The following is a 26,867-nucleotide window of genomic DNA, read 5'->3' as shown; positions in this document are numbered from 1 at the left end:
TTAAATTTTTCCGTGAAAAATGGTTGCGACACACAAAATCCCAATCATCTCGATCGTAGTCTGGTGGAGGATTGGTCAGTACCGCCGTCTCGTCTCCTTGATGGACGCGGATATATTCCTTGTACAAATTCGAACGTCATCTATCTCATATATGGGCGTGTCCCAATCCTGTCCTTCGATAAGAATCAATAGGATCATTAATAGCCTCGAACGGATCCTGAAAATAAAAACATACAAATGTTATAAAAAAAAATTTATTGAATGATTAATGTATAATTAAGTAATAATTATTACCGTCATAGCAGTCCAAATGTAATCAAATTGGTCAACACTTAATGCCTTCCACTTCAGAAGACGGTGTGAGACGCCTGAGGGGTTCCGCACAACCGAACCCACATGTCTAGACCACCTTATTCTTCCCTCGTCAGCACCACCGGGCCTCCCATCTACCTCTAAAAGTCAAAGGAATCCTTGTCTCCGCTGACCTCTTAGATAGCACAATATTCTTGTTCTTCCCCCGTCTCTTGTGGGTAGAAGATTCTTCAAAATTATAAAAATGTAACTTAACATAAACCCTAAACAAAATCCAATCCAATTCAATTCAAACAAAATCAAACCTACAGTAATTCAATTCAATTCAAAATAAAACCTAAATCAATTCAATTCAAAATAAAAAATTAATCAATTCAATTCAAAATCAAACCTAAATCAATGTAATTCAATTCAAACATAATTCAAACAAAATCTAACCTAAATCAAACAAAATATAATCCAATTCAAACTAAACTAATCCAAGAAAAATTAAAAAAACGTTACCTTTACTGGGCAGCGGCGGAGCGGCTGGTCGTCGGCGGTAGGGGAGGCTGCAGGTGGAGTCGTCCGACAGGTGAAGTTATTGACGGTAGGTTGGCGAGATCCTCAGCTGAAAGTTGAAGCCAGCGACAACGAGATCAGCGGCAGGGTTGAAGCAGGTCGATGGTGGGTCGGGGGTCTTCAATAGGAGGCGGCGTCGGTGGTCTCAATAGCGTTGGTGTCGGGCGTCGGGGGTCTCCAATAGTCGGTCGTCGTCGGCGTGGTCGGATTGGGGAGAGAGGCAGCGCGGGAGGGTCAGCGGGCTTGGGAGAAAAAGAGGGATCGGATAGAGAGAGGGAATCGGGGGAAAGAAGAAGGTTTTTTATTATAAAGGTCCTTACCGAAAGTTTATTTGAAAACTTTCGGTTTTGACCATGGTCAATTCCGAAAGTTTTCACAATAAACTTTTGTTTTGACCATGGTCAATTTCGAAAGTTTTTATAGAAAACTTTCGGTTTGATGGTATTCAAAGTTATACCATAACTTTCGGAATTACAATTTCACAAATTGTTAAATAATTGGTTTTTAATCTTCTAATGACTTTGAACAGAATTAATTAACACATTTAATAACCTTAAAAATTACACATCCATATGATCAAACTTATACACATTCATATGATATCAAACACAAACATACAATACATTTTTTATATAATCAACACAATCATAAACATTTTAACATTAAACACAATCTTAATTTTTAAAAAACAACACACACTGAATATATTAGTTAAGAGTCTAGATTAGAAGGTGAGAAACAAATTATTTTAAACAAATTATGAAGTGGTAAACCGAAAGTTTTATAGAAAACTTTCGGTTTTGATGGTTATTACCGCAAGTTATACATTAACTTTCGGAATTACCATTTCACAATTGTTAATGAATTGGTTTTTAATCTTCTAATGATTTGAACAGCATTAATTTACCACATTGATAACCTTAAAAATTACACAATCCTATGATCAAACTTTATACACATTCATATGATCATCAAACACAAACATACATATACATTTCTTTATATAATCAAACACAATCATAAACATTTTAACATTAAACACAATCTTAATTTTTAAAAAACAACACACACTTAAATATATTAGTAGTAGTCTAGATTTGAAGGTGAGAAACCAATTATTTTAACAAATTATGAAGTGGTAAAACCGAAAGTTAATGGTATAACTTTCGGTTTTGATAAGTGTTAGGATCTAGGTCGCCGCTGGTGGACCGGGGGTTGGACCGGTTAACGGTACTCACTCGTAGGGTGGTGATTAATCCGGTTAGAGATTAACACCGGGGTTTCAATACTACACAACCTGTCACAAACCCTTGAACTAAGTTCAAGCGCGGAAGAGGTTTGCTTTCAAGTTGAAGCGGTACACGTGTATGATAGGCGGAGTCGGTTTTGGATGATGAAGATTTGAAGAATGGTGGGTCGGTTTCGGTTATCTGGATATTCGGTATGGTGAGTATGGAGTTGGTTTGGGGCGGTATGGATAAATTAGTCGGTTATGTAATGAAGCCAACAGAAAGTAAATAACACAATAGATTTTATGGATGTTCGGAGATAAAACTCCTACGTCACCCCTTCCTCTCGAAACCGCGAGAAGGATATTCACTAAGGAATACAAATACAATCCGATCGAGACTTATTTCCTGCTCGATAACACTCTTACAATTCACACCGAAATTGTAACCACACTTAGAATTTAGCACTTAGGCTTTCTTAGAATACCACACTGTATCACTTGTAGTAAATGCTCACGCTTCACTTGTCTATCTTAATGTTCCCGCTTGGTAACTGCTAATGTACCGCATTTACTCTTCTGCAACTGCCTCCTTTTATAGGTGAAATATGCCAACGGTCATATTTCGAAGCCTTGAATCTGATTGGCTGATCAGAGATGCAGGTGATTCAGTGTCTCAGACCTGCGGTCGTCTCCTCAGACCTGACGGTCAATCTGCAGACCTGGTTTATCCTTGTTCAGACCTGCCGGTCTGTAAGGCAAACCTGCTGGGTTTGTCTTTTACTCATGTAGGCACTGTCTGCTTGACAGTGTCTGTACTTTGAAGTATTTCCTTTCTGGCTTATCCCGAAGTAGAAGGATCAGGTAGTACTATTTTCTGCAGCCTACATCTTTCCTCAGACTTGCAGGATATGGAAGTATTCAGTTGTTCCTTTGGTATCATTCTCAACAGATACCCAAAGTGCTCTTCTTGTACAGGTCGGCCACTTGACTTGGCCTAGGTTGGGCCACTTGACTTGGCTAGGTTGGCCACTTGACTTGGCCGAATGTCTTTTGATAGTGACAGTAACCGGACTTCTTTCCGGTTAGGATTGCCTTATGGATTGATCGGCTGTATGATGATTCCGGTTTTGAGCTTTGGCCGATCCTTTGTGCGGTCACGTTCAGAATGCTTTTGATCGGTATGGTAACGTGACCGGTTCGGTTTCTTCAGTTGGTTTCTTTTGTTCATCCGGTCCGGTTTCTTGTTCCTGCATGGGAAGTTTGTTTAAGTTAGGTTTATTCGAACCGGTATGAATTTATCTAACAATTTCTCCCTTTTTGATTATTTTATTTAAAATTATCAAAATCATGTAAGTTTGCAACCGTAGGCCGGTTGTTTTGTTTGGCCGATTTGAAAAAGGCTTAGAAAAATTTTGAGGGAGGAGTTTGGAAGGAATCTCTATCTTTTATCTAACAATTTTCTCCCTTTTTGATTATTTTATTTAAAATTATCAAAAAGCAGGTAGAAATGCCAAATAAGGCCGGTATGTCAAAAATACTTTATATATATATATAACCGGAAAAGACTAAGCAAAAATACTAAGGTACAAGTAAAAGAAGATAAGTCCCTATTCCGAGTCCGTGAATTCGTAGGCACTCTCTTTCTCTTCGGTTGCGGTGGCGGTTGCGGTTGGCTGTGCGTGGAGTGTCGTGGTCGTTTAGATCGGTACCGCAGCTGTTCTTCGAATTCATCCTCGACTTGGTCTTCTTGCTGCGAAGTACCCGTCTCGACCGGGTCAGAAATTGTATTGAGCATCTCCCAATCCGAACTTTCTTAGGAGCCGGCTTTCTGTCTTTTCTTTGGTTCTGACGCAGGAGGCGACCGGTGCTGAAGCGGAGGCGGCCACTTCTTTTTCTTCTTGTTTGCTTCGGAGAAACTCTTCCAGCCCACGTTTTTGTCTCTCCAGCCGCGCGGCATCATCCGCAGCTTGTCTTGCCATTTGCTCAGCATATCCTGGATATAAAAGCTCGGCCCTTCTTATTCTTTCGGCCTCTACTTCTTCCTCGGTCAGCTGAGTCGCTCGCGGCGCCTCTTTGTCCTTGCTAACTTCGGCGTCCAGCCTTTCCTGGACTCTCTTAGCAACCAGAGCATCGGCCTCTATAGCCGCGGCATCCGCGACTTCCTTAGCCTTCAGGATTTCGGCTATCTGTTCTGTAAGTGCCTTTACCTCGGACACGAGAGTCTTATTTGACTTTTCTAGCGCTGACACCCGGTCAATTGTCATGTCGACCCGGTCGAAATCCTTCTTTAATTCCGAAGTGATATCCTCTAGAGCTACAATATGCTGAGCACAGTTTGCTCGCTCACCGGCCTCTTCCCACAGTCCGGTGCTGAGTTCCGCTAGGCGTGCTTGATGTTGATCCACAACCTTCTTTGTCACATCGGCGAACTGCATGGCCGTATCGAATATGTTCTCGCATCTATCCTTGAGCGGTTGAAGCTTAGAAACGTTGTGGTCAAGTATGCGGTCATCAATCTGCTCTGATATTGATGCCTCAAATTTCTGAAGCCGATCTTCAATTTGCCCCGATGTGGACACTTCAAATTTCTTAAGTTGCTCACCAATCCGCCCAGAGACGGATGCTTCAAACTCTTGGAGCCGGTCCTCAATCCATTCCTTAGGAGGAACTGAAACGGTGGCTTCCGGTGGTGGAGTGGGAGGGGACTGCTCGGTCGGATCAGGATCGGCTCTCTCACCGGAGTCCATCAGTGCAGCATTTTCTTTAGGAGGTTCCAATGTAACCGCATCCTCCAAGTTCAATGCCGCATTTTCCAGGATCGGTACCTCGACATCCTCTAAACTTTGGCCTTCAACAGTTTTCGAAGTCGGTACCTCATCATCTTCTGGCATTGGTGTCTCAGTGTCCCTTGGTGTCTCAGTGTCCTCTCTTGAAGTTGTTGTCCAGTCTATTGGAAATTCGTCGATGACCGGAGCGGTATATACCGGAACTTGTTTCTGATTGCATATGGCTTCCAGCCGCTCTATTTCTTGCCGAATTTCCAGTTTGCCTTTTTCAAGCTTTTCCAATACTCGCGGTGCTACTGTAGACACCGATCCCCCTTCGGCATATTCTTCCTTAATCTTTCTGATGCGCCTTCTCAGTTTCCGAAGATGACTTCTCGGTATCAGTAGGCAAGTTCGGCATTGTACCTCATGAATGGTGTTGGATTTTGTGAGGCTTAAGATCATCTTCTCGACTTCCTCCAATCTGGCGATGCAATTTTTCTTGCGAGAGGTCTGATAGGATGTCTTTATACTTTGTATAATACGGTACTCATGTCACTCAGATATAAGTCTATGACGTCCTCGTCCCGTTTGTTGATACCGAAAAATATTCTGCGCATAGTCTTTCGGCCTCGGCCTCATCGCTTCTTCCCTGCTGAGGCCTTCATCATTGGCACCTGTGTCAACCCCGTCCTCACCCTCGGTGGTCTCAGGATTGATGCTATGTTCGGTATTATTCGGACCTCCGAGCCGAAAGATCGTCGTCATGGTCCGTTCCATCCTCGGTCCCTCTTGTCGGCTTCCTCATCGACCCACTCCTCATCCTGTTTGTTGAGGTGGGTCTTCGAAAATTAACCTTTTCTTTTCTCTTCCATCCGGTGTTTGCCTTTGCCGGGGTATCTTTCTTTGCGGCTTTCTTCTTTCGGCCACCTGAGGAACTGGAGGCCGACTGCTTTCTTGGAAGAAATTGCCTCGAACGAATGATAACGTTTTATTATCCCACACCGGGACCGACTTTGATGTTCAGTGTAAGAAGATCTTCCGAGTTGTACGGCATACCCCCATGACCTGCTGAATCTGATCTTACCATGTCCATGAGGTTGCTGAATACCGATCTTGTCCCAGTTCACCTCTGTTCCTTCCATCAGACGAAAAATCATTTTGATTTTGTCTCTTGTCAGATTGCTGAAATTCCCTCCCCTCGCCAGTATCGCCCTGGCAAATACGTCACATGCCGGGATAAGCTCCGGTTTCAGCATCTGTTTCTTTCCGGATGTGGTAACCGGCTTTTTGGTTGCTGATAAGATCGGCAAGCGGTTTTGAAAGTATCATCGCCATCTCTGCCATTGCGTCCATGCGGTAGTTGGAGACGCAAACTTTCGGTCACCACTGCTTCGGTGATCTCAACTTGGGAACCGCAAAACCGTTGCGAGGATTCTATCGTAGGATTAGTTGCGGCTTCTGAAAAACTCTTCGACCGCGTCCTTGTAGATTACGTGAGGGCCCGCTAAATATCCCAGACCGGTTTTAATCAGTCGGTCAATTACTTCTTTCGCCTCGGTTGTTCCATTCGCCGAATCTCTTCAAAGTCCACTTGAGAGTATAGTTTGAACAATACCGAATCACGACCCATGTTTGAAGAGTTTGAGAATGAGAGAATTCGGCTTCAGAGAGTTTAGTAGCTTAGAGAGAGAAAGTGAATTTGTGTGAAAATGAAAATATGACGAAGGCCCCTTTTATAGGCACGGTTGGAAGCCAAACCGTCCCATCATGAATGGGCGGGAGTTTTCCATCCAAACGAAAGGACGCAAAACTATGGGCGGTTACGTACGAAACGGGGTGCGGCATCTTTGGGCGGGAGATTTCCCTCCAAAAATCCCGTCTATGTCATGGATGACACAATCTATTTCTTTGAAAACCGAATGGTAGATCGTTCTAAGTAGCCCTATCAGATATTTTGATGGATCGGTGTTTAACAGTTTAAGCAGATTTATAATACCGGACAAGTAAGCGGTTATAGATAGAAACCGGTTACTTAGATAAGTGTTCAAGGAATTTAAGAAGACTCGGTCATTTAAACTGAAATGATAATGAAATTCAGGGAATATCAGAAGGAGAAAACCGATTATAAGATTCGGTACAGGGAATAGGCATATAGAAACAACGAAAAATATAGCCTATTCAACGGCATTCTCCAGAGTCGTTCTCTTGCGAACCACTGTTGAGGATGTTTGAAGAGGAAGCCGGGTGCCTGGTCCGAACTCCGGTCGATACCCAAGAATCAGCTTGCTGATATGCGGTGCATACCCGAGACCCTTCTGGTCAGCACCTATCCTTCAAATTTTCCCAGATGACCGATGACCAGTTAATGGCGATTCGCGAAGGAATGTTGGTCATGATATGTAGGTATTCTTGGAATACCTTTGATTGGGTGATTGACACAGTATTGACCTGGTCACAATTTCGAGCAAGAGCTGACCGTGACTAGCAGTTGGGATTTTGGCCCAAACTATTCCACTGGAAGAGGAGTGGCCGACAGGTAAAGTGCGGTTTCAGTTCCCGCAGGATCCTGAACAGCCGGGAAGTCAGAGAACCTTCAGCGGGTAGATCGAAGAGTGAAGAAAATTCATCCTCGTCGATCCAGAATGTGTGGTCTCGGACAGTCGAGACGATGTACTTCCCCTGATGCAGGCGCTTCGAAAGAAGGCCTTGACATCATCTAGAAGGATGGGACCGGCCTCTTCAAGAACGGTTGAGACCGGTATGATACAAGGGAGTCATACATGATTCTTGTCTTAGAATTAACAATCCCTTATGTCCGTGCACGAGTCGAAATCGATGCATAGAAAATTTCCCAGAGTTCTGCTCGGCATGATTTCGGTATTGAGAGAGAGAAACGGGATTCAAGAGGGAAAGTGATTTTGTACTTTTGGATGTGATGAAACAAGAAGAGGATGCTCCTTATATAGGATCGGTTTTGGAGGGAAAATCTGTGCATTGATGGTCAGTTTTGTTTTATTAAGGAAGAGAATCTTTTCCTTTTCAAGGTGCATGGGGAAGCGGCGGTTTGCAAAGCCCGAGGTAAGTGTTCGTTGGAAAGCAACCAGATTAGTTGGAAATTAAATGTGCGGGTGGTTGGAGTTATCTTGTTAATTGCATTAATCGGGATTATCACATTAAATGCATTTAAGCGATATTAATTAGATGAGACCGAAAATTGTAGAGACAATGCTGAAACTGACATACAGAAATGATGAAGTTAAGAAAAGTACAAATAAACCGAAATGGACATGGATGAGGCCGATATGGTCAAAGTTGAATAGGTTAATGATACATCCGGTACATGCAGCAAAACGACCGGATGCCAGACGAAGTGACTTAGCGAGGGGGGTTGAAGTTCCTCCTCCTCCATTCTCTTTCAAACCGACTGTAGAAAGAGTCGGTCATTTCCCTAGTTAGCACCTGAGCCTGGTTCAGGCCTTCGCCAGGACAAGTTGGAACTGCCGAGCTCCACCAGAAGGGTGCTCATTTGGGGAATGAGACCGACTGACTGGACGTTAATCATCCAAACTAAGGTGTCGAACAGCACCCGGGACCAGTTTACCGGTGTGCCAATAATGATGGCGGCCATCATATTGAAACTTGCCACGCAATAGGTATTGGTGACATCTCTTCCAAAGATGCCCCTTCCTAACACATCATTGAGGAGCTGGTACTCAGCCCTCAAGAGAGATTTAGATCCATGATCATTGACAGGCTCTCCGACCGAGCAAAGGCTAGGGATACCTCAGCCTTAATGTCTACAGGAGGATTGAGATCTGTGATCCCTTGCTTAGGCAGACTGAAACACCGAGCAAAGTCCTGCTCGGTGAAATCGAAAATTACACCCCCAACCTTGGATTGGATGTGGGTCTCAAAATGGGGTGTGCCCCGAATACCCTGGCATTGTAGTAGAATTCCATGACGGATGCAGGGTAGATGATTTGCTTATCATCCAGAAAATACTGGAGACCAGTGTCTTCTAATTTCTTAATCATCGATACACCTCATAGTGTTCGGTACCGGTACAGGATTCAAAATCTACTTGGAGGATGTTGGGAATTGAGACATGGTTAGTTTGCCTTAGTGAGAGGATATTCTTGTGACTTGTGAGTTTTGTGGTGAGTGTTTCCCTCTCTTAAATACTAGTTTAGGGGCTACCTATTGTCAGGCACTATAATGGAATGACATGTATTAACTGCAGGATAAAAGGTTTTTCACCAAAATGGGTATGTTTGCAGTACTAGGTGTCGGTCATAGGCCTGAACCATGAAAGATATCAAAAGATCTTCACGTCTTTTTAGCGCGACCAGTTTTCTTTAAAAAGGCAACATTTTAGAACAGATATCTACAACATTGTAGTTGTTCCACATCTGTGAAATTCAAATAATCTAGGATGACCTGCTTCCGAACCGGTCAGTCATCAGTTGTACATCCCGATGCGGTTAGTTGGTGTTTCCACCAAGTAGCCGGTCGGTTTACTCTTTCTGATTGAGCTGGGCGGTTCTTCCATAGGTATCTGAGATTCAAAAGTCAACAACTTAAGAAGAACTACCTGTTTTATCTGTCGAAGCCAGATTTCCTTTTAAGTATCCTGTAGAAGGATCTGACTGATGTCGGTTAAACCGAGAGTAAGTCTAAATTGAGAGAACTTAGTTCCTGTAGAGGCTTTGTGAAGATATCGGCTACTTGTTGGTCGATCGGTACGTATTCAGCCCCGGATATGCTTCAGCGTGACATGCTCTCGAATGAAATGATGCCTTATGGCGATGTGCTTGGTTCTGGAATGGAGAAACCGGGTTGTATGGTAATCGCAATGGCACTTGTGTTGTCACAGAAGATTGGGGACTCTTCGGCAATGATACGAAGTCCTTCAGCTGCTTTTGATCCAGAGAAGTTGAGAGCAGCAGCTTCCGGCCGCCAAGTATTCAGCCTCTGCGGTTGATGTAGCCACCGATGTCTGTTTCTTTCTATGCCATGATACCAGTCGGTCACCAAGGAACTGACATGTTCCGCTAGTGCTTTTTCTGTCAATCTTGCAGCCTGCATAGTCTGCGTCTGAGTAGCTCGTTAGATTGAATGATGAGTCCTTTGGTACCACAGGCCGACATCAGGTGTGCCTTTAGATACTTCAGTATCCTCTTTGCGGCTGTGTAATGGGATTGCTTTGGATTTGCTTGGAATCTCCCACACACACCAACTGCAAACAAGATGTCCGGTCTACTCGCTGTCAGGTACAATAGGGAGCCAATCATGCCCCGGTATGCAATCTGATCTACTGATGGCCTTCAATCATCTCTGTCCAGTTTAATGGATGAACTCATTGGAGTGGCAGCCGATGAGCATGTGTCCATACCGAATTTCTTCAGAAGCTCCTTGGTATATTTAGGTTGACTGATGAATGTTCCTTCCTTGAGTTGTTTAACCTGAAGACCTAGGAAGAAACTTAATTCTCCCATCATACTCATTTCAAATTTGTCAGTCATCATTTTTGAGAACTTGTCACAGAGCTTTGGATCGGTGGAACCGAAAATAATATCATCTACATAAATTTGAACAAGTAGGATATGTTCCTTCTTTTCAAATTTAAACAAGGTTTTATCCACTGAACCGATGGTGAAGTCATGCTCTAATAGAAATGCGGTTAGCGTATCATACCAGGCTCTTGGTGCTTGCTTTAGACCGTATAAAGCTTTGTTCAGCCGGTATACATGGTTTTGGAAATGCAGCATTTTTGAAACCGGGTGGCTGTTCAACGTACACTTCTTCACGTATATCACCGTTCAGAAATGCACTTTTAACATCCATTTGAAAGACTTTGAAATTTTTGAAAGCAGCAAATGCAAGAAAAATCCTAATGGCTTCAATCCTGGCTACAGGAGCAAATGACTCTTCAAAGTCAATGCCTTCTTCCTGTTTGTAGCCTTGAGCCACTAATCTGGCTTTGTTCCTCGTGACCAAACCGTCCTCATTGAGTTTTGTTTCTGAATACCCATCTTGTTCCTATGACCGATTTATCTTTCGGTCTGGGAACTAAGTACCAGACTTTACTACTCTCGAACTGGTTTAGTTCTTCTTGCATTCCCAAGATCCAATCCGGATCTGACAATGCTTCATCTATTCTTTTCGGTTCAATCTGGGATATAAAAGCAGAGTTAAAATATCCTTCCAGAAGTTGACTCCTAGTTCGAACAGGTTCTGAAGGGTCACCTATAATTTGCTCAGGAGGATGTTACTATTTCTTCTGAGATTCAGCTCAGGGGTGTCTACCAAGTTACCGTTTATTTGATCAAGGCTAGACATGTCGGTAGGCTGACCGAGATTGTCAGACCGACCGGCTTCCTCGGGTTGGACCGAAGTGTCAGCTTCCTGTTGTGGAACAGCTTGATCCGGCTGGGTATCAATATTACCCATTAGGTCATGGACAAATCCCCTGAAGACCGGGGTCTCATCTTCGCTATCAGAATGAATATCGTTATTTTCCAGTCTGTTGTGTAGATCAAAGCATGAAGCAGTATTGCTTTCAACCGATTCATCGAAAACAACGTGAATTGTTTCCTCCATGGTCGCAGTTCTATTGTTATATACTCTATATGCTTTACTTACTGACGAGTATCCTAGCATAATGCCGGTGTCGGTCTTTGCATCAAAAGCAGTGAGTTGAGTTTTACCATTATTATGAATATAACATTTACAACCGAAAATCCTGAGGTATTTAAGTTTAGGAACTCTGTTTAAAATAAACCTCATATGGTGTTTTGTTGTGAATCTGTTAATCAAGGACCGGTTTTGTGTATGGCATGCAGTGTTGATAGCTTCAGCCCAATATTTCTGAGCAATGCCGGAGTCGGCTATCATGGACCGTGCGGCTTCCTTGAGAGTCCGGTTTCTTCTCTCGGCCAGGCCGTTTTTGTTGAGGAGTCCTGGCACTAGACAACTCGTGTCTAATGTCGGATTCATCAAGATATGCAGTTAATGTGCTATTAGTAAATTCGGTACCTCTATCGCTTCGAATGCAATTAATACGAGTTGATTTTTCATTTTGCAACGCTTAAGGAGGTTTATTAGGTTTGATACCGTTTCACGTTTAGATGGTAAGAATATTACCCATGTATATCTAGAAGTAATCATCAATAACTACCATGGTGTAAAGCATACCTCCTAGGCTTATGACCTGAATTGGTCCAAATAATCCATGTGAAGAAGATCTAGGACTCGGCTAGATTGGAGATTTCCTTTGCTCTTAAACGATGACCTAGTTTGTTTACCCATTTGGCATGCTGAACAAACCTTATCCTGGGTAAATACTATATCCGGGATGACTTCAACTAGTTTCTTACCACGAATGTAGTTTAATGTTTTCATGTTTAGATGGTTTAGTCTTTTGTGCCATAGCCAGGTTTGATCAGTCTTAGCTATCATGCATATAGGGTGTTCTACTCTAGTTTTCCAGTCTACCTTGTAGATGTTACCTATCCTATTTCCGGTTAGTAGTACTATCCCTTGAGAGTTCTTAACTAAGCATGCATGTTTAAGGAATTCTACCATGTATCCAGCATCACACATCTGACTAATGCTAAGTAGATTAAAACGTAGGTTTTCAACTAGAAGTACATTGTCAATAGTTAGGTTACCATGGACAATCTTACCCTTGCCCACGGTTTTACCTTTAGAGTTGTCACCGAAGGTGATAGGAGCACCGGTTACTGATCTAATGTCGGTTAGTAGATTGCCATTTCCGGTCATGTGTCTGGAGCAACCGCTGTCCAAGAACCATTCGGAGTTTCCTAGCCGTTTCTTTGGATCCTGCAAAATGTACATATTTACAACTGTTTGGTACCCACGTTTACTTGGGTCCACATGCGATTAGTCCTTTAGGTACCCAAACCTTGATGAACCGAACGGTCTTCTTTGCTAAAGTTTCAACTGTTCTCCTCACACTTGGTCTGGTGTATTTCGGTTTCCCTACAGATGACCTAAATGATGGTGGTCTTTGGTTTGATGATCTATAGTTTGACCTACGCGGTTCAGGGAAGTCTTTCTTATATTTGAGGATTTCTGCTTTCCTTTTCTCAAGGTCAAGCCATGAATCGGTTGGGCCAACATAGTCATACTTTGTCTTTTCTTCCCTATAATATGCGATCTCCTCTTCTTCAGCTGTGCAGGTGCTCTTAAGGAATTTTATAAAGGGAAGGTTTCCTTTTGTAAGCTTTGCTTTCCATATGGATTTTCGGTTTTTAGATCTGTTCTCTGTGTATCCTAGGCCATTCTTACAACGTGGATGCCTGTATTCTTTATTCAGGTTCTTTACTATATCGCTAGATCTCCTATAGGCGGCCATCGTATACTGAAATCTGGCATTCTCTTTCTCGGTTAGTTCTCTAGTCGACTCACTAGGTTGTTCGATCTTAGGGTCTAATTCGGTTTCTAGGGTGTGAGTATTATCAGATTGTATGACCTCCGGTTCGGTTATGATGGGTACCTCTGGTTCTTCTGGGATAGGTACTATGGGATCGGTTTTGATATTGAGGTGCTTAGGTAACATGGTCAATAGGTTCTTATATTCTTCTACCATGTCATTCAATGCATTGTATAACTCATCTTTAGTAAATTCTTCACAGGGAGAGTCAAATACCTGTTCCTCATTCGCCATGAGACATGTGAGGTCATCGTCACTGTCACTGTGAGCCCATAGGCTTCCTCCATCATCGGCTATCAGTGCTTTCGGTACTTCACTTCCTTCACCGATTTGTTGATAGTTGTTCGGTTATTTTGGTAGTCTGGTTTCTGTGTATCTCTCCTTGGTTTCCTGCATTCCCACTTAAAGTGTCCCATACAGTTACAGTTATAGCATCTTACATTGGATTTGTCACCATAGTAGTTGTTTGTTGGTTGGCTCCTTTTCATGAACCTCCCAAACTTCTGCGCAAGCATTGCCATGGCGTCCTCAGTAAACTGTTCGGCGTTCTGATCGGTGCAGGTGCAGGAGTCGGTACCGGTGCAGATGTAGATATAGGGGCAGGAACAGGTGCAGCCGGTTCCGTAGATGTGATTAGTGCTCTGGTTGACGTTGAGGCCGAGACTTCCTCTTCAGTTCTGGAATTCATTTCGAACTCATATGCCTTAAGATCTTCGAATACATCGTATAATTTCATCTTACGTAGGCTCTTTGATTCTCTCATGACCATCGTCTTTATGTCCCAAGCACTCGGAAGAGATCTCAAGACCTTCATAATGACCTCTTGTTGTCGTACTCTTGCCCAGATTTGCTAACTCATCTAATACACCAGTGAACCTGTCACTGTATTCTTTCATAGTTTCCCCTGGTTTCATTTTTGATGCTTTCAAACCTCTGTGTGGCCACCATTATTTTGTTCTCCTTTGTTCTTTCATTTCCCTCAAAGATCTGGATGACTGTGTTCCAAGTCTCCTTCGCGGTTTTGCAATCTCTGATCTTGCAGTATGTATTTCTGTCCACGCTGTTGGAGATCCGGTTTCTTGCATGGTTGTCCAGATTGTTCCTTCTCCTATCTTCAGCCGTCCATTCTTTTCTATCTTTATCAATGAATATCGGTCCTTCGGTCAGAATGGATTCCATTTCATCATCCAAGGTGACTAGATGTAGATGCATGCGTGCCTTCCAGTTGGCAAAATCATCACCTTCTAGCATTGGAGGCCTATCCTGATACATGTTTACTTGAGTATTGAAACTAACTGCTCTGATACCAATTGTTAGGATCTAGGTCGCCGCTGGTGGACCGGGGGTTGGACCGGTTAGCGGTACTCACTCGTAGGGTGGTGATTAATCCGGTTAGAGATTAACACCGGGGTTTCAATACTACACAACCTGTCACAAACCCTTGAACTAGGTTCAAGCGCGGAAGAGGTTTGCTTTCAAGTTGAAGCGGTACACGTGTATGATAGGCGGAATCGGTTTCGGATGATGAAGATTTGAGGAATGGTGGGTCGGTTTCGGTTATCTGGATATTCGGTATGGTCAGTATGGAGTTGGTTTGGGGCGGTATGGATAAATTAGTCGGTTATGTAATGAAGCCAACAGAAAGTAAATAACACAACAGATTTTATGGATGTTCGGAGATAAAACTCCTACGTCACCCCTTCCTCTCGAGACCGCGAGAAGGATATTCACTAAGGAATACAAATACAATCCGATCGAGACTTATTTCCTGCTCGATAACACTCTTACAATTCACACCGAAATTGTAACACACACTTAGAATTTAGCACTTAGGCTTTCTTAGAATACCACACTGTTATCACTTGTAGTAAATGCTCTCAACGCTTCACTTGTCTTACTTAATGTCCCGCTTGGTAACTCTTAGTAACTGCATTTACTCTTCTGCAACTGCCTCCTTTTATAGGTGAAATATGCCAACGGTCATATTTCGAAGCATTGAATCTGATTGGCTGATCAGAGATGCAGTGATTCAGTGTCTCAGACCTGCCGGTCGTCTCCTCAGACCTGACGGTCAATCTGAGACCTGGTATCCTGTTCAGACCTGCCGGTCTGTAAGGCAAACCTGCTGGGTTTGTCTTTTAGCAATGTAGGCACTGTCTGCTTGGACAGTTGTCTGTACTTTGAAGATTTCCTTTCTGGCTTATCCCGAAGTAGAAGGATCCGGTAGTACTGTTTTCTGCAGCCTACAGTCTTTCCTCAGACTTGCATGGATATGGAAGTATTCAGTCTGTTCCTTTGGTATCATTCTCAACAGATACCCAAGTGTCTTCTTGTACAGGTCGGCCACTGACTTGGCCTAGGTTGGCCACTTGACTTGGCCTAGGTTGGCCACTTGACTTGGCCGAATGTCTTTTGATAGTGAAGTAACGGACTTCTTCCGGTTATGATTGCCTTATGGATGATCGGCTGTATGATGATTCCGGTTTGAGCTTTGGCCGATCCTTTGTGCGGTCACGTTCAGAATGCTTTTGATCGGTATGGTAACTTGACCGGTTCGGTTTCTTCAGTTGGTTTTTCTTTTGTTCATCCGGTCCGGTTTCTTGTTCCTGCATGGGAAGTTGTTTAAGTTAGGTTTATTCGAACCGGTATGAATTTATCTAACAATAAGTATTTGCGAAAGTTTAGAATAAACCTCTCGGTCCTGACCTTAAACAAAATGTTTTGGGAAGGGTCAAAACCAAATGTTTATTTGAACCTTCAGTTTTGACCCTTTCTAACACTTAGAATTTTTTCTATTTTTTTAACAAGGGTCAAAACCGAAGGTTTTCAAATAAACCTTCGGTTTTGAACCTTCCCAACACTTAGAATTTTTTCTACTTTTTTAAACAATGGTCAAAACCGAAGGTTTATTTGAAAACCTTCGGTTTTTTACCTTTCCCAACACTTAGAATTTTTCTGTTTTTTAAACAATGGTCAAAATCGAGGTTTTCAAATAAACCTTCGGTTTTGAACCTTCCCAACACTTAGAATTTTTTCTACTTTTTTTAAACAAGGGTCAAAACTGAATGTTTATTTGAAACCTTCGGTTTTGACCCTTCCCAACACTTAGAATTTTTTCTATTTTTTTTAAATAATGGTCAAAACGAAGGTTTTCAAATAAACCTTCGGTTTTGAACCTTCCCAATACTTAGAATTTTTTCTTCTTTTTTTAAACAAGGTTCAAAACCGAAGGTTTTCAAATAAACCTTCGGTTTTGACCATTCCCAACACTTAGAATTTTTTCTGATTTTTTTAAAACAAGGGTAAAAAACCGAAGGTTTTCAAATAAACCTTCGGTTTTGAACCTTCCCAACACTTAGAATTTTTTCTTCTTTTTTAAACAAGGGTCAAAACCGAAGGTTTATTTGAAAACCTTTGGTTTTGAATCTTCCCAACACTTAGAATTTTTTCTGCTTTTTTTAAACAAGGGTCAAAACCGAAGGTTTTCAAATAAACCTTCGGTTTGAACCTTCCCAACACTTAGAATTTTTCTGCTTTTTTAAAACAAGGGTCAAAACCGAGGTTTTCAAATAAACCTTCGGTTTTGAACCTTCCCAACACTTAAAATTTTTTCCAATTTTTTTAAACAATAGTCAAAACCGAAGGTTTATTTGAAAACATTCGTTTTGAACCTTCCCAACACTTAGAATTTGGGTCAAAAAACAAAGGTTTTCCAATAAACCTTCGCAATTACCCTATTTTTTTTTCTCAAATAAAGGCAATCTAATAAATAAAGGAAAAGAATTCATAAACAACATTAATAAACTAAAACCAAAGGATAATAATAATTCATAATTATGAAAGCAAAACACACCAAAATGTCATCATTCGTACGGAAAAGATAACACATAATTAATAAAATAATATAATCTATAAATTAGTATATATGGGGGGAGGAGGGGTGGTTGATTCGACCTCTTCAACAATTCAATTTGCTGTTCGAGATTCTCCAATTTTTGTGTCATTTTAGCCATGTCCGCTTTAATTTCAGTAAACAATTGGCCTCTTTCAGCATCCCTCAATCGGATTTGCTCCAATTTCAGCGTCATTTTTCTCACATCTTCCTCACGTGCCGCAGTTTTTGATGCTGCTAGCAAATTCTGGTATGACCGGACAGTTTCTCTGATGTACGCCGAATACTTTGTCGTGACTCACCCATCCTAAATGCATTTCATATATATATATATATATATATATATATATTAATCAAACAAAATAACCGTAATCTAAATCTAGTATAACTTAAATCAAACACAATAACCAAAATATATCATTTATTTAACAAATCTAACAAAATCATATATATTTAACAAACTAACCTAAATCTAATGTAAACAATAACAAATCTAAATCAAACTACCAAACAAATAATCTAAACTACCATAAATTTAGATAATATAAACTAAATGATAACAAATCTAAATCTAATAATTAAAAAAAAAAATCTAACCTGGAACGGAGAAGACGAAGAAGAGAAGCGGCGCGGGAGATAGAGAAAGGAGAGAGGCAAATGAAAAAGAGAAGGGTTAGGGTTTGTATTTATAAAGGTATTTACCGAAGGTTTTAATATTACTTTCGGTTTTGAGATTAGTCAAAACCGAAGGTTTATTGAAAAACCTTCGGTAATAAGAATCACAGGATTTATTTTTTTTGTCTTTTTTGGGATGAGTCAAAACCGAAGGTTTATAGGATAAACCTTCGCAATTAACAATTTCAGGAAAAGGTAAAACCGAAAGTTCTTTAAATAACCTTCGCAATTAATCATTCTCCAACTTAGAGTATTTTTTCAATTTTTGGGATGAGTCAAATCCGACGGTTTAATGGAAACCTTCGTATTTAAACATTTCAGGAAAGGTAAAACCGAAAGTTTTTTTGGAATAACCTTCGCAATTAACCAACTCTCAACACTTAGATTTTTTTTGATTTTTTGGGAATGTCAAAACCGAAAGTTCTTTGTAGTACTAATTAGTAAACCCGAAAGTTTTACACCCCTCTCGGAATCTATTTTCAATAACAAAAGATTTGTTCCTCTTGGGATCAATTAGGAGAGTTTTATAAAACCTTCGGTAATATCTGTCGGTAAAGGTCATTTTTTTACCAGTGTAATAGTGTTTGTTTTATTATTATTATTAATAATTTTATTGAAATAAAAAATTATTTTATAAAAAAAACTAATTTGACGCCCACTCCATTCCAATTAATATGTTTTTAGTACAAATTAAATTTGTATTTAAGTTATTACAGTAAATTATAGAGAAAATCATTAATACAATTTGAAACTGTCCCGTGATAACCGAATCAAATTATCCTGTTTGGGCAATTTTCTCCGAAACTGAACGGGGATAAGACAGAGATGGTATTTGTGTTTTCCGTTTCAATTTCATCTTGATTTTGTCCCTAACACTATAAACACAATTAAATATATAAATTCATCAATATATTTATTTATTATATTTTATAAGAGTGGTAAGTTTATTTTTTTATAATAATATAAAATTTTAATATATTATAATATATATTATATTAAAACATTCGTTTATATAATTTATTGTATAATTATTTAATTTTAAAAAATATTTTATAAACGGTGCCATGTTGGGATTCCACGAAATCGAACGGCGAAAATTGTATTAAAAAAATTCCAAAACTAAAAACGGGCAGAGATGGTAAATACATTCCCGCCCCCAAACCGTCTCATTGCCGTCTTTAATTAATACTACTCGATCACTTTTTAAGTTGTTATGTTATCAAATTATTTTTTATTTAAAATAAAATTATTAACTTTTAAATATTAATATTAATAAGATTATTATCTATTTTTTTCAATGAAAAAAAAAGAATAACATATGGAAGATGCAAGAAGTGGAAAGTAGGTAAATAATGAATGAAATATCACTTTTTAGTCCATTATTGATGTAACTTTTAACCCTCATAATATTCATTGAGCCTAGCTAGCTATTTGAAAACGAACGGTCATATCTATATATAATGTGATAAAAAAAATTATGTATTAATGAACTATTCATCTCACTTTGATTGATCAGTTTTCAATGAAAAAAAGTTATAATTTATATATGATGGTAGATTGACTAAATTGAAGGAATCTTCACAACCATTACAATAATATAGTTATTAATTAATAATTATAACTTTACAGTTGGATCATCCAATTTCTCCTCTATATCATTATTGTCCAATTACCCCTTAAATTCCTTTTTTCCCTCTCAAGTCTTTTCCCACCTAAAGCATCATCATTCTACATATTGACTGGATTGAGATTTTTCTTTTTAATAATTAATTTATGATACATTTTTCATTTCATTTATTGTCTAATGTGAATGTGACATTATGTTTTCATTTATGTGAGATGTAAATTTAGAGTATGTATGACATTACATATAAGAACATCGATCATATATAATATATATATATGATTAATTAGGTCAACTTAAATGAAGTTGGAATTGACATTGCATTGGTTATAGTAGATCAAATAATCAATAATATTATAATTGAAGTTGCATTAATCTAGACTAGTAGCTAGATGATAGATAGGGGAAAATAAGTGATAATAATTTTTATATATAATCAACAGTGATCTTAATTAATTATATATGCAGACACAACTTACAAAGATAATTTATTATCCATGCCCTACTCCCTCCATACTTGTCAATTTTGTGTTTCATACTTTTCTGGACAACTGGAGGAGATGCCATTTCATTTTTTATTTTAATTAGAAAACTCAATCAAACCCAAAAAAAAATCAAATTGGTATTATTTGTAATGTTAATTTCCTACACTTATGAGTGTTTGACATTGAAATAATTTAGTTACATTAATTTTCAGAAAAATAAGATCTTCTGATCATCTCCAAAGAATTAGATACATGCACATGTATAACTTATGAAGAATAGCAAACAAGGTCAAGTGTGTATAGAAACCTGTGTTTGTGGATAAGCACAAAGACAGAAGTAATAATAAAGGTGAAAATAGAAAAGATGAAAAAGGGGGGCAGGCATGTGGGGGTCCCTTCTAATGAAGGGTAGGTAACATTACATATATATATATATATATATATGATGGGGTTGGGAGAGGGGAACATAACACAGAAAAGCTAAGAATGAGCTGTTGTTGGGTTTAGGGTTTTGGTTGAATGAAGTGGTGGCCTTCCTGGCTTGATGAAATGGGACATACCCATATGATCACTAATTCTCATCTATTATTATTATTATTATAACACATCTCAACCAGCACCAACAACAAGATGGTCAAATCAATCAAGAACAAATTGGCTCTTATCATAACACATTTTTTTATTTATTTAAATTGTATGATCATATCCATCTTCAGTCTTCAGATCTTATCATGTCTATCTGCCCGACCCTAAACTCAACCTTTTTTTTATAATATATATATATATACTTTAATTCATTCATCCATGTCCTCCAACCCCATTTATTTAATCTATTCTTCCTTTTTCTACTTAATATATTATTTGAAAACAAGAGCTTAATTTTCACCAAAGGTTTCATTCATTAATTAATTAATAATAATTTCATTTAGTAGAGCTAGCTAGCATATATGCATATTGCATGCAATGCAGGTAATATTATACATGAGAAATTAATGACAAAATTAATTTCCATGCCAACTCATGATATCAAATTAACTAAAAATGGATCTCCAAATCGATCCTAGGTTTTATTTATTGATTTACAAATTAACCGTGAATCATTTAAACCCACATCACGTGACAGCCAATATATCAACTAGCTGGCCTGGCCTTGAATGTCAATCTTTATCTCTCTCTATATGTAATATGATATATATACTATATATATATGTTAATAATAACTATATTAACGGGAATAGTTATTGCAAGAGGAAGAAGACCATAGAAGGAGAGTACCTGACACAAGATTTTGTGCTTAAAGACAAAGACAAGGGAACCCATTGGTTCAATGTATCTAACTCATAATGCTTCTTTTCAACATTAATTAATATATATATATATATATATATGTGTGTTTATTATATATATACTAATTTTTTATAAATAAAAAAAATCAATTATTTAAATTCAACAAATTAATGTTTTTAGGAAAATTTTGTAGAGAAAGTGGAATACAAATTTAAAAATTCATTTTATTATTAGATTAATAATTCACTCATGGAATGACACAAAAACTATTTACAAAACACCAATATTTATTCTTACTCATACAAAAGATCATATCAATTCATTAAATCATAACATTAATTAATAAAAATAAAATAAAATATCAAATGAGTCTTGGGTGTGTGGAAAGCCCAATATTTTATCAAAGACCCCAAACAGATCTCACCATATTTTTGTATTTTGTTGTAAACTTGCCTCTTTTGCTGACTTAATTTACCTCATGATATTTCAATACAAGCATGAAGATTTCAATAAACCCTAAACTAACAAAAACACTTTATTTGTAAAAAAAATGAAAAAGTGATGGATGAAAATATGATAGAGATAGTGATCAGGCCCGGCCCGGACCGGGCAGTTTCCTTTATTGTTTTAATCAGTCATATTTGTATTAATAAAAGCACAAGGGGATGGTGGAAAAAAAGTGAAGGCCCCTCCCCAATTTTCCATGATTAATAGTAATAGTACAACTCAATATGAATCCTCTGGACAATATATATATATGCCATGCACCAATTCAAAAAAAATAAAAATAGAAGAATTGTATATAGGTATCTGTGCACGAGAATGGCACTCCGTCCAAAAGGGAAAGAAGCCATTTTTATGTATCTTTATATCCCCATAATCTCTGTATCGAAAAGAAAGAGTAGCTTTCTGTAAGTAAAAAATAAAGCTATACAATCACTTTCTGCAAGTGGAATGTTTTTATTTATTTATTAATCCAAACAAAGCCTTAGCTAGCTAGCTTGTTAGCACTAGTGTCAGGAAACGTGTGCACATATTAGCTAAGCTAGCTAGCTTAAAGAAGATATGTTTAACTAGCTAGCTAGACAAGGAATTGCTATTTTTGGAAATCTCTGACAGATTCCTTTTTCTTTCTAAAAAACACCTCTGACATATTTACTAATTAACAAAGGAAGAATATATAGTGTTGTAAATTGATGTCTCCCTGCTCAACCCCCATGCATTCATCATCCCAGATTTACTAATTAACAAAATGAATCGATCTTGAAAAACACAATAATGTTTTTTTTTAATATGTATGGAGTTATAAATCAAAGCTACTAACTAACCTACCTAGCTAGCTATTACTTAATCAGATCTTCCTCAAGGCATGTATATTATTAATTATAGCTAATATCATCTTCTATTCAAACACAAAACATAATAAATTGGATTTTGAGTAATGATAATAATAATATTATTATTATTACTGATGTGACAGACTAGTGGTCGCCGCGTTTGAGCATTAAAAAAAAAACATAATAAAACGGGAAAAAACCCTTATAGCCATAGACGGTTTGAAACTTCCCCGTTTTCCGTTATACGGACAAACCCACGTGGCGGTCATGTCAGTGGGGACCCCACAGCCCATGGCCCTTAGTTATGGATAGTTTCCTTGACTCTCTACCCCCTTACTTGCAAATTTCCAATCCCTCTCATTCATTCATTTACTGTTATATATATATATATATACTACACTTAGACCTGCTCATTCTCCAGCCATACGATAATAAAACACTACATCTTCTTCCTACAAAACAATAATATGAATAGAGCACTGCCGGAGATGATAAACTGCCCAGCAAATCTCTCAGCTCACACCACCACTGTTGACATGAGCGTCCTAGACAGACAGAGAGCTCGACTCAAATGGCAGAAAGACCACCACCACCAACAACAACAACTTAATAATAATGATCACTATCATCTTTACAATGACGACCAATTTGGCATCTTCTCAACAAGTCCAACCCCATCTCACCACCACCACCAGCAACTTCAGGACCTACTAAACACTCCTACCGGTTTCAAGACTCAGCCAATTAAGCCCGACCCAGCCAATTTGGACATCAGCTGGCCTGATCTAGGGATGTTCGGTTCTGGGACAGGGATGATTGACATGAATTATGGTATCAACTCTACCACGTTGAGCTGCCCATTAGCCATGCCGCCCAATGAGGAAACAACCATTGATGCCAAGAAGTTGACTCTCGCCGGTAGGAAGAGAAGACCTGTTAGCAATGTCCTTAAGGTCTGTCTAGTTTATATAATTAATGTAATATACAAAAATGCCATATATTAACCAACATATATAAAACTCAGGTGTTAGTGGAAGAGGACTGCAGTAAAGATAAGGATAAGGATAAGAAGAAGATTAAAACATCTTCTTCAGAAGGAGAGTCCAAAATAACAGATCAAAACAGTGATGATATTGGTGACACCAATGGCAACAAGAAGAAGCTTAAGAAGAAGAATAACAAAGAAACATCTGCTGCTGCTGCTGCTGCTGCTGATAAATCCAAGGCCTCCTCCTCAGATTACATTCATGTTCGAGCACGTCGCGGTCAGGCCACAGACAGCCATAGCCTGGCTGAGAGAGTATGTATTCTCTGTTAATGTTATATATACAATAAGAATCACTCAGGAGATGAGACATGCATGATCAGTTTCTTTCCTATTCCTTAATTTTGTCTAAATGTATGCAGGTTAGAAGGGAGAAGATCAGTGAGAGAATGAGATATCTTCAAGACTTAGTGCCAGGGTGCAATAAGATCACAGGAAAAGCTGGAATGCTCGATGAAATCATAAATTATGTACAATCACTTCAACGACAAGTTGAGGTACCAAACCAATCATCTCTCCATCTTTCTTTCTTTCTTTAAATAAAATGAAGCTAATCCTTTATTTTTTGCCTTTTAAAAAAACCAACAGTTTTTATCAATGAAACTAGCTTCTGTGAATCCTAGCCTGGATTTCAACATCGACAGCTTCTTTCCAAAAGAGGTAAAAAATAAACAACAATACAGTACCCACTATGTTTTTGTCCTTTTTGTTTTCCTAATCCAATGTTAAATTTCAAATCCTCCTACCACCACCATCACAGGTATTTTCAAGCTACCCAGCATTCGAAATGACTCCAGAAATTGCTAATCACAATTATGTCCAATCCAATCCTACACAAATGGTCTCAACTAGCAGTTGTATGGACATGGGAATACTTAACCCACTTGATATTGGATTGAGAAGAACGATAAACACTCCTCCTGTATCAGTTCAAGAAACAATTCTTGATTCATCATTTTTCAATGTAAATATCATCCCCTTCTATAGAGTTGTTAAGTCTTTCTTACTCATGGAATGCTAAATCTTGTATTCTATTTACAGAACACCATCCCTCTCCAGTTATCCGAATGGGATGCTAGTTTACACAACATTTATGCCATGGAGTTTCTACAGGGAAGAACGACAACCACACCAATGTTTCCATGCCAACAATTCACAGGTAAACCTTATCTCCCTGTTTCTCATAACAGAGGAGACAAAATAACTATAATATTTTTTGTGAACTGGATATATTATAATAGTATCATTCGTTAATGCATATCAAGAATGGTAATATCTTAATATTCATCGTCCACCGAAAAATCACCTTTTCCACCATGAACTCAAATAGAAAAAAAAAAAGTGACTAAAGGACTCGTGTACTGTCTTGGGACCTCAATGGGCAAAACATATCAGCTACGTCTTACTCAACTAACTCTATACTACAAACTGGGGAAAAAATCACATAAATAACCTAATATTTGAGATTAATATCAAATCATCACAATCATTTCATCAATCAAAATAACCTCTAACTTTTTATAAATAAAAAAAAAAACTATATTTGGAAAGGGCAATTTGGTAATAGAACCCCAAATAACCCGGTTATTTAAATAACTCAAGATCAAACAAGGCTTTATAAATGGGACATGTATTTGAGATCTAAAAGATATACGCTACTCTCATTTGCAGGTCTCAGTGAAGCAAGTATGAAGATAGAGAGATGTGACAATTAATCAATGGACCAGAACTATTTTTAAAGCACCTTCTAGCATTAATCTTTTGTTCTTGTTGAGCGAGTACATAAAAATGTATAGTTGTATTTACACTATTATCTAGAGAAAGAAGTATTAGAATGAGATACTGCCCACTCACTTCTACACTACTATCTTCAAGCATTCTATCTTTTGAGCATAGTGGTACAGTAACATTACCAACAAATGAGGGACGACATGAGTTCACATATCTAAAGGCAATGGAAAATTTCATAATCATCAAAGTTTCCTGTTCCTGCTCTTAATGAGATACCACTGTATATCAGTCAACTGGAAACCAGAAAGAAAAAAAAAAGATGAAAAATCAGAGAATTTCAAGTACAAGAAATAGAGATATCAATCAATGTTGCATTATTTAAAGGGAAAAATAACAAGAGGGGCTGTATTGATGAGTAGACTTGAGTGAAGGACCGTAAACATACGCAGTCGACTAGTGGACCTTGAAGTGCTTTATTGGGGACAGAAAGAGACATGCTTATTTAGACACTGATAACTAGACAATCTCAATTGGCTATGTTTAATTTCTTATATACTTGTATGTTTTTCAACTACAAAAAATAAGTACGTTCATATTCAATACCCATATGACAAACTAAACAAAACATTAGAAAGATGCAAATATTATTGCATCTTAACTGGATTAAGGTTAAGGCACCTTACCTTAGCATGCACTCTTCTCTCCCTTGAAGATTTCCATGTCACATTTTAATGGAAATGGACCACAAGCTGCCTGCGCCAACTTGTTTTAGGTCAGCCAAGAGCCTATTACTTTTATTTCATTTTCAGGCCATATGCAACATTGTGTGTGTGTGTGTGTGTGAGAGAGAGAGAGAGATGGGTCCTGCCCATCCACAGGCAAGATCTTCTTTGATTCTCTGTGTTGAAAGTCGATGGTGATAGGTGATTTATGTCTTTTCTCTTTCTCGGGTCCATTTTTTGCTAGCGTGGACTTTTCACATCCATGCTCCAGTAAGGCTAAGAAATACTAATTTCAACTATGTAAAGAAAGCTTTAAGTGTGAACAAGAGTAGTTTCCTTACAAGGTGATAGATATTTTGCTGCAATTCAAACTGACTAACAGGAATCAACTGGCTATAGTCGCTAGACAACTACCAAGTCTACCATGAACTATCCAGTAATTTTATCTTCTCCTGTTTGTAAAACAATTTTATTATCAAACTATAATTTTCATTTCTCTCGCTCATGCAGTAGTCCAAAGCATATACATTCTAACTTGTACAAATAAATTTCCAATAACTGAATTGAGGTACAGACATTAGCCTTCTGATCAGTCAATAAAAGTACCTGTTTTTGGAGAGGCTTGGTTTGAATGACATGTCTAAATGGTGCTTGAGTTTTTTCAAGGAGAAGAATTTTCTATAGGAAAAAGGGATTCGGGCCAAGAAAGGGATGGATTCTAGGGGTTGGTTTAGCAAGAAGG

General features: G+C 38.6%; 1 protein-coding gene across 1 annotated transcript; it reads left to right on the top strand.

Moving 5' to 3' along the window:
* The first annotated feature begins 23,028 nt into the window (after positions 1-23,028).
* LOC124928165 (transcription factor HBI1-like) lies at positions 23,029-25,510 on the top strand. The gene is made up of 7 exons (XM_047468693.1): positions 23,029-23,580; positions 23,652-23,927; positions 24,035-24,169; positions 24,261-24,332; positions 24,433-24,636; positions 24,714-24,831; positions 25,344-25,510. Exons 1-7 carry the CDS (start codon positions 23,095-23,097, stop codon positions 25,385-25,387), a joined length of 1,335 nt encoding a protein of 444 aa, XP_047324649.1. The 5' UTR covers positions 23,029-23,094; the 3' UTR covers positions 25,388-25,510.
* The last annotated feature ends 1,357 nt before the right edge of the window (positions 25,511-26,867 follow it).

This window comes from Impatiens glandulifera, chromosome 2 (assembly GCF_907164915.1).
Source record: "Impatiens glandulifera chromosome 2, dImpGla2.1, whole genome shotgun sequence".
NCBI lineage: Eukaryota > Viridiplantae > Streptophyta > Magnoliopsida > Ericales > Balsaminaceae > Impatiens > Impatiens glandulifera.
The sequence above is the reverse complement of the archived record's forward strand: the minus strand, read 5'-3'. Positions and strand labels throughout refer to the sequence as shown.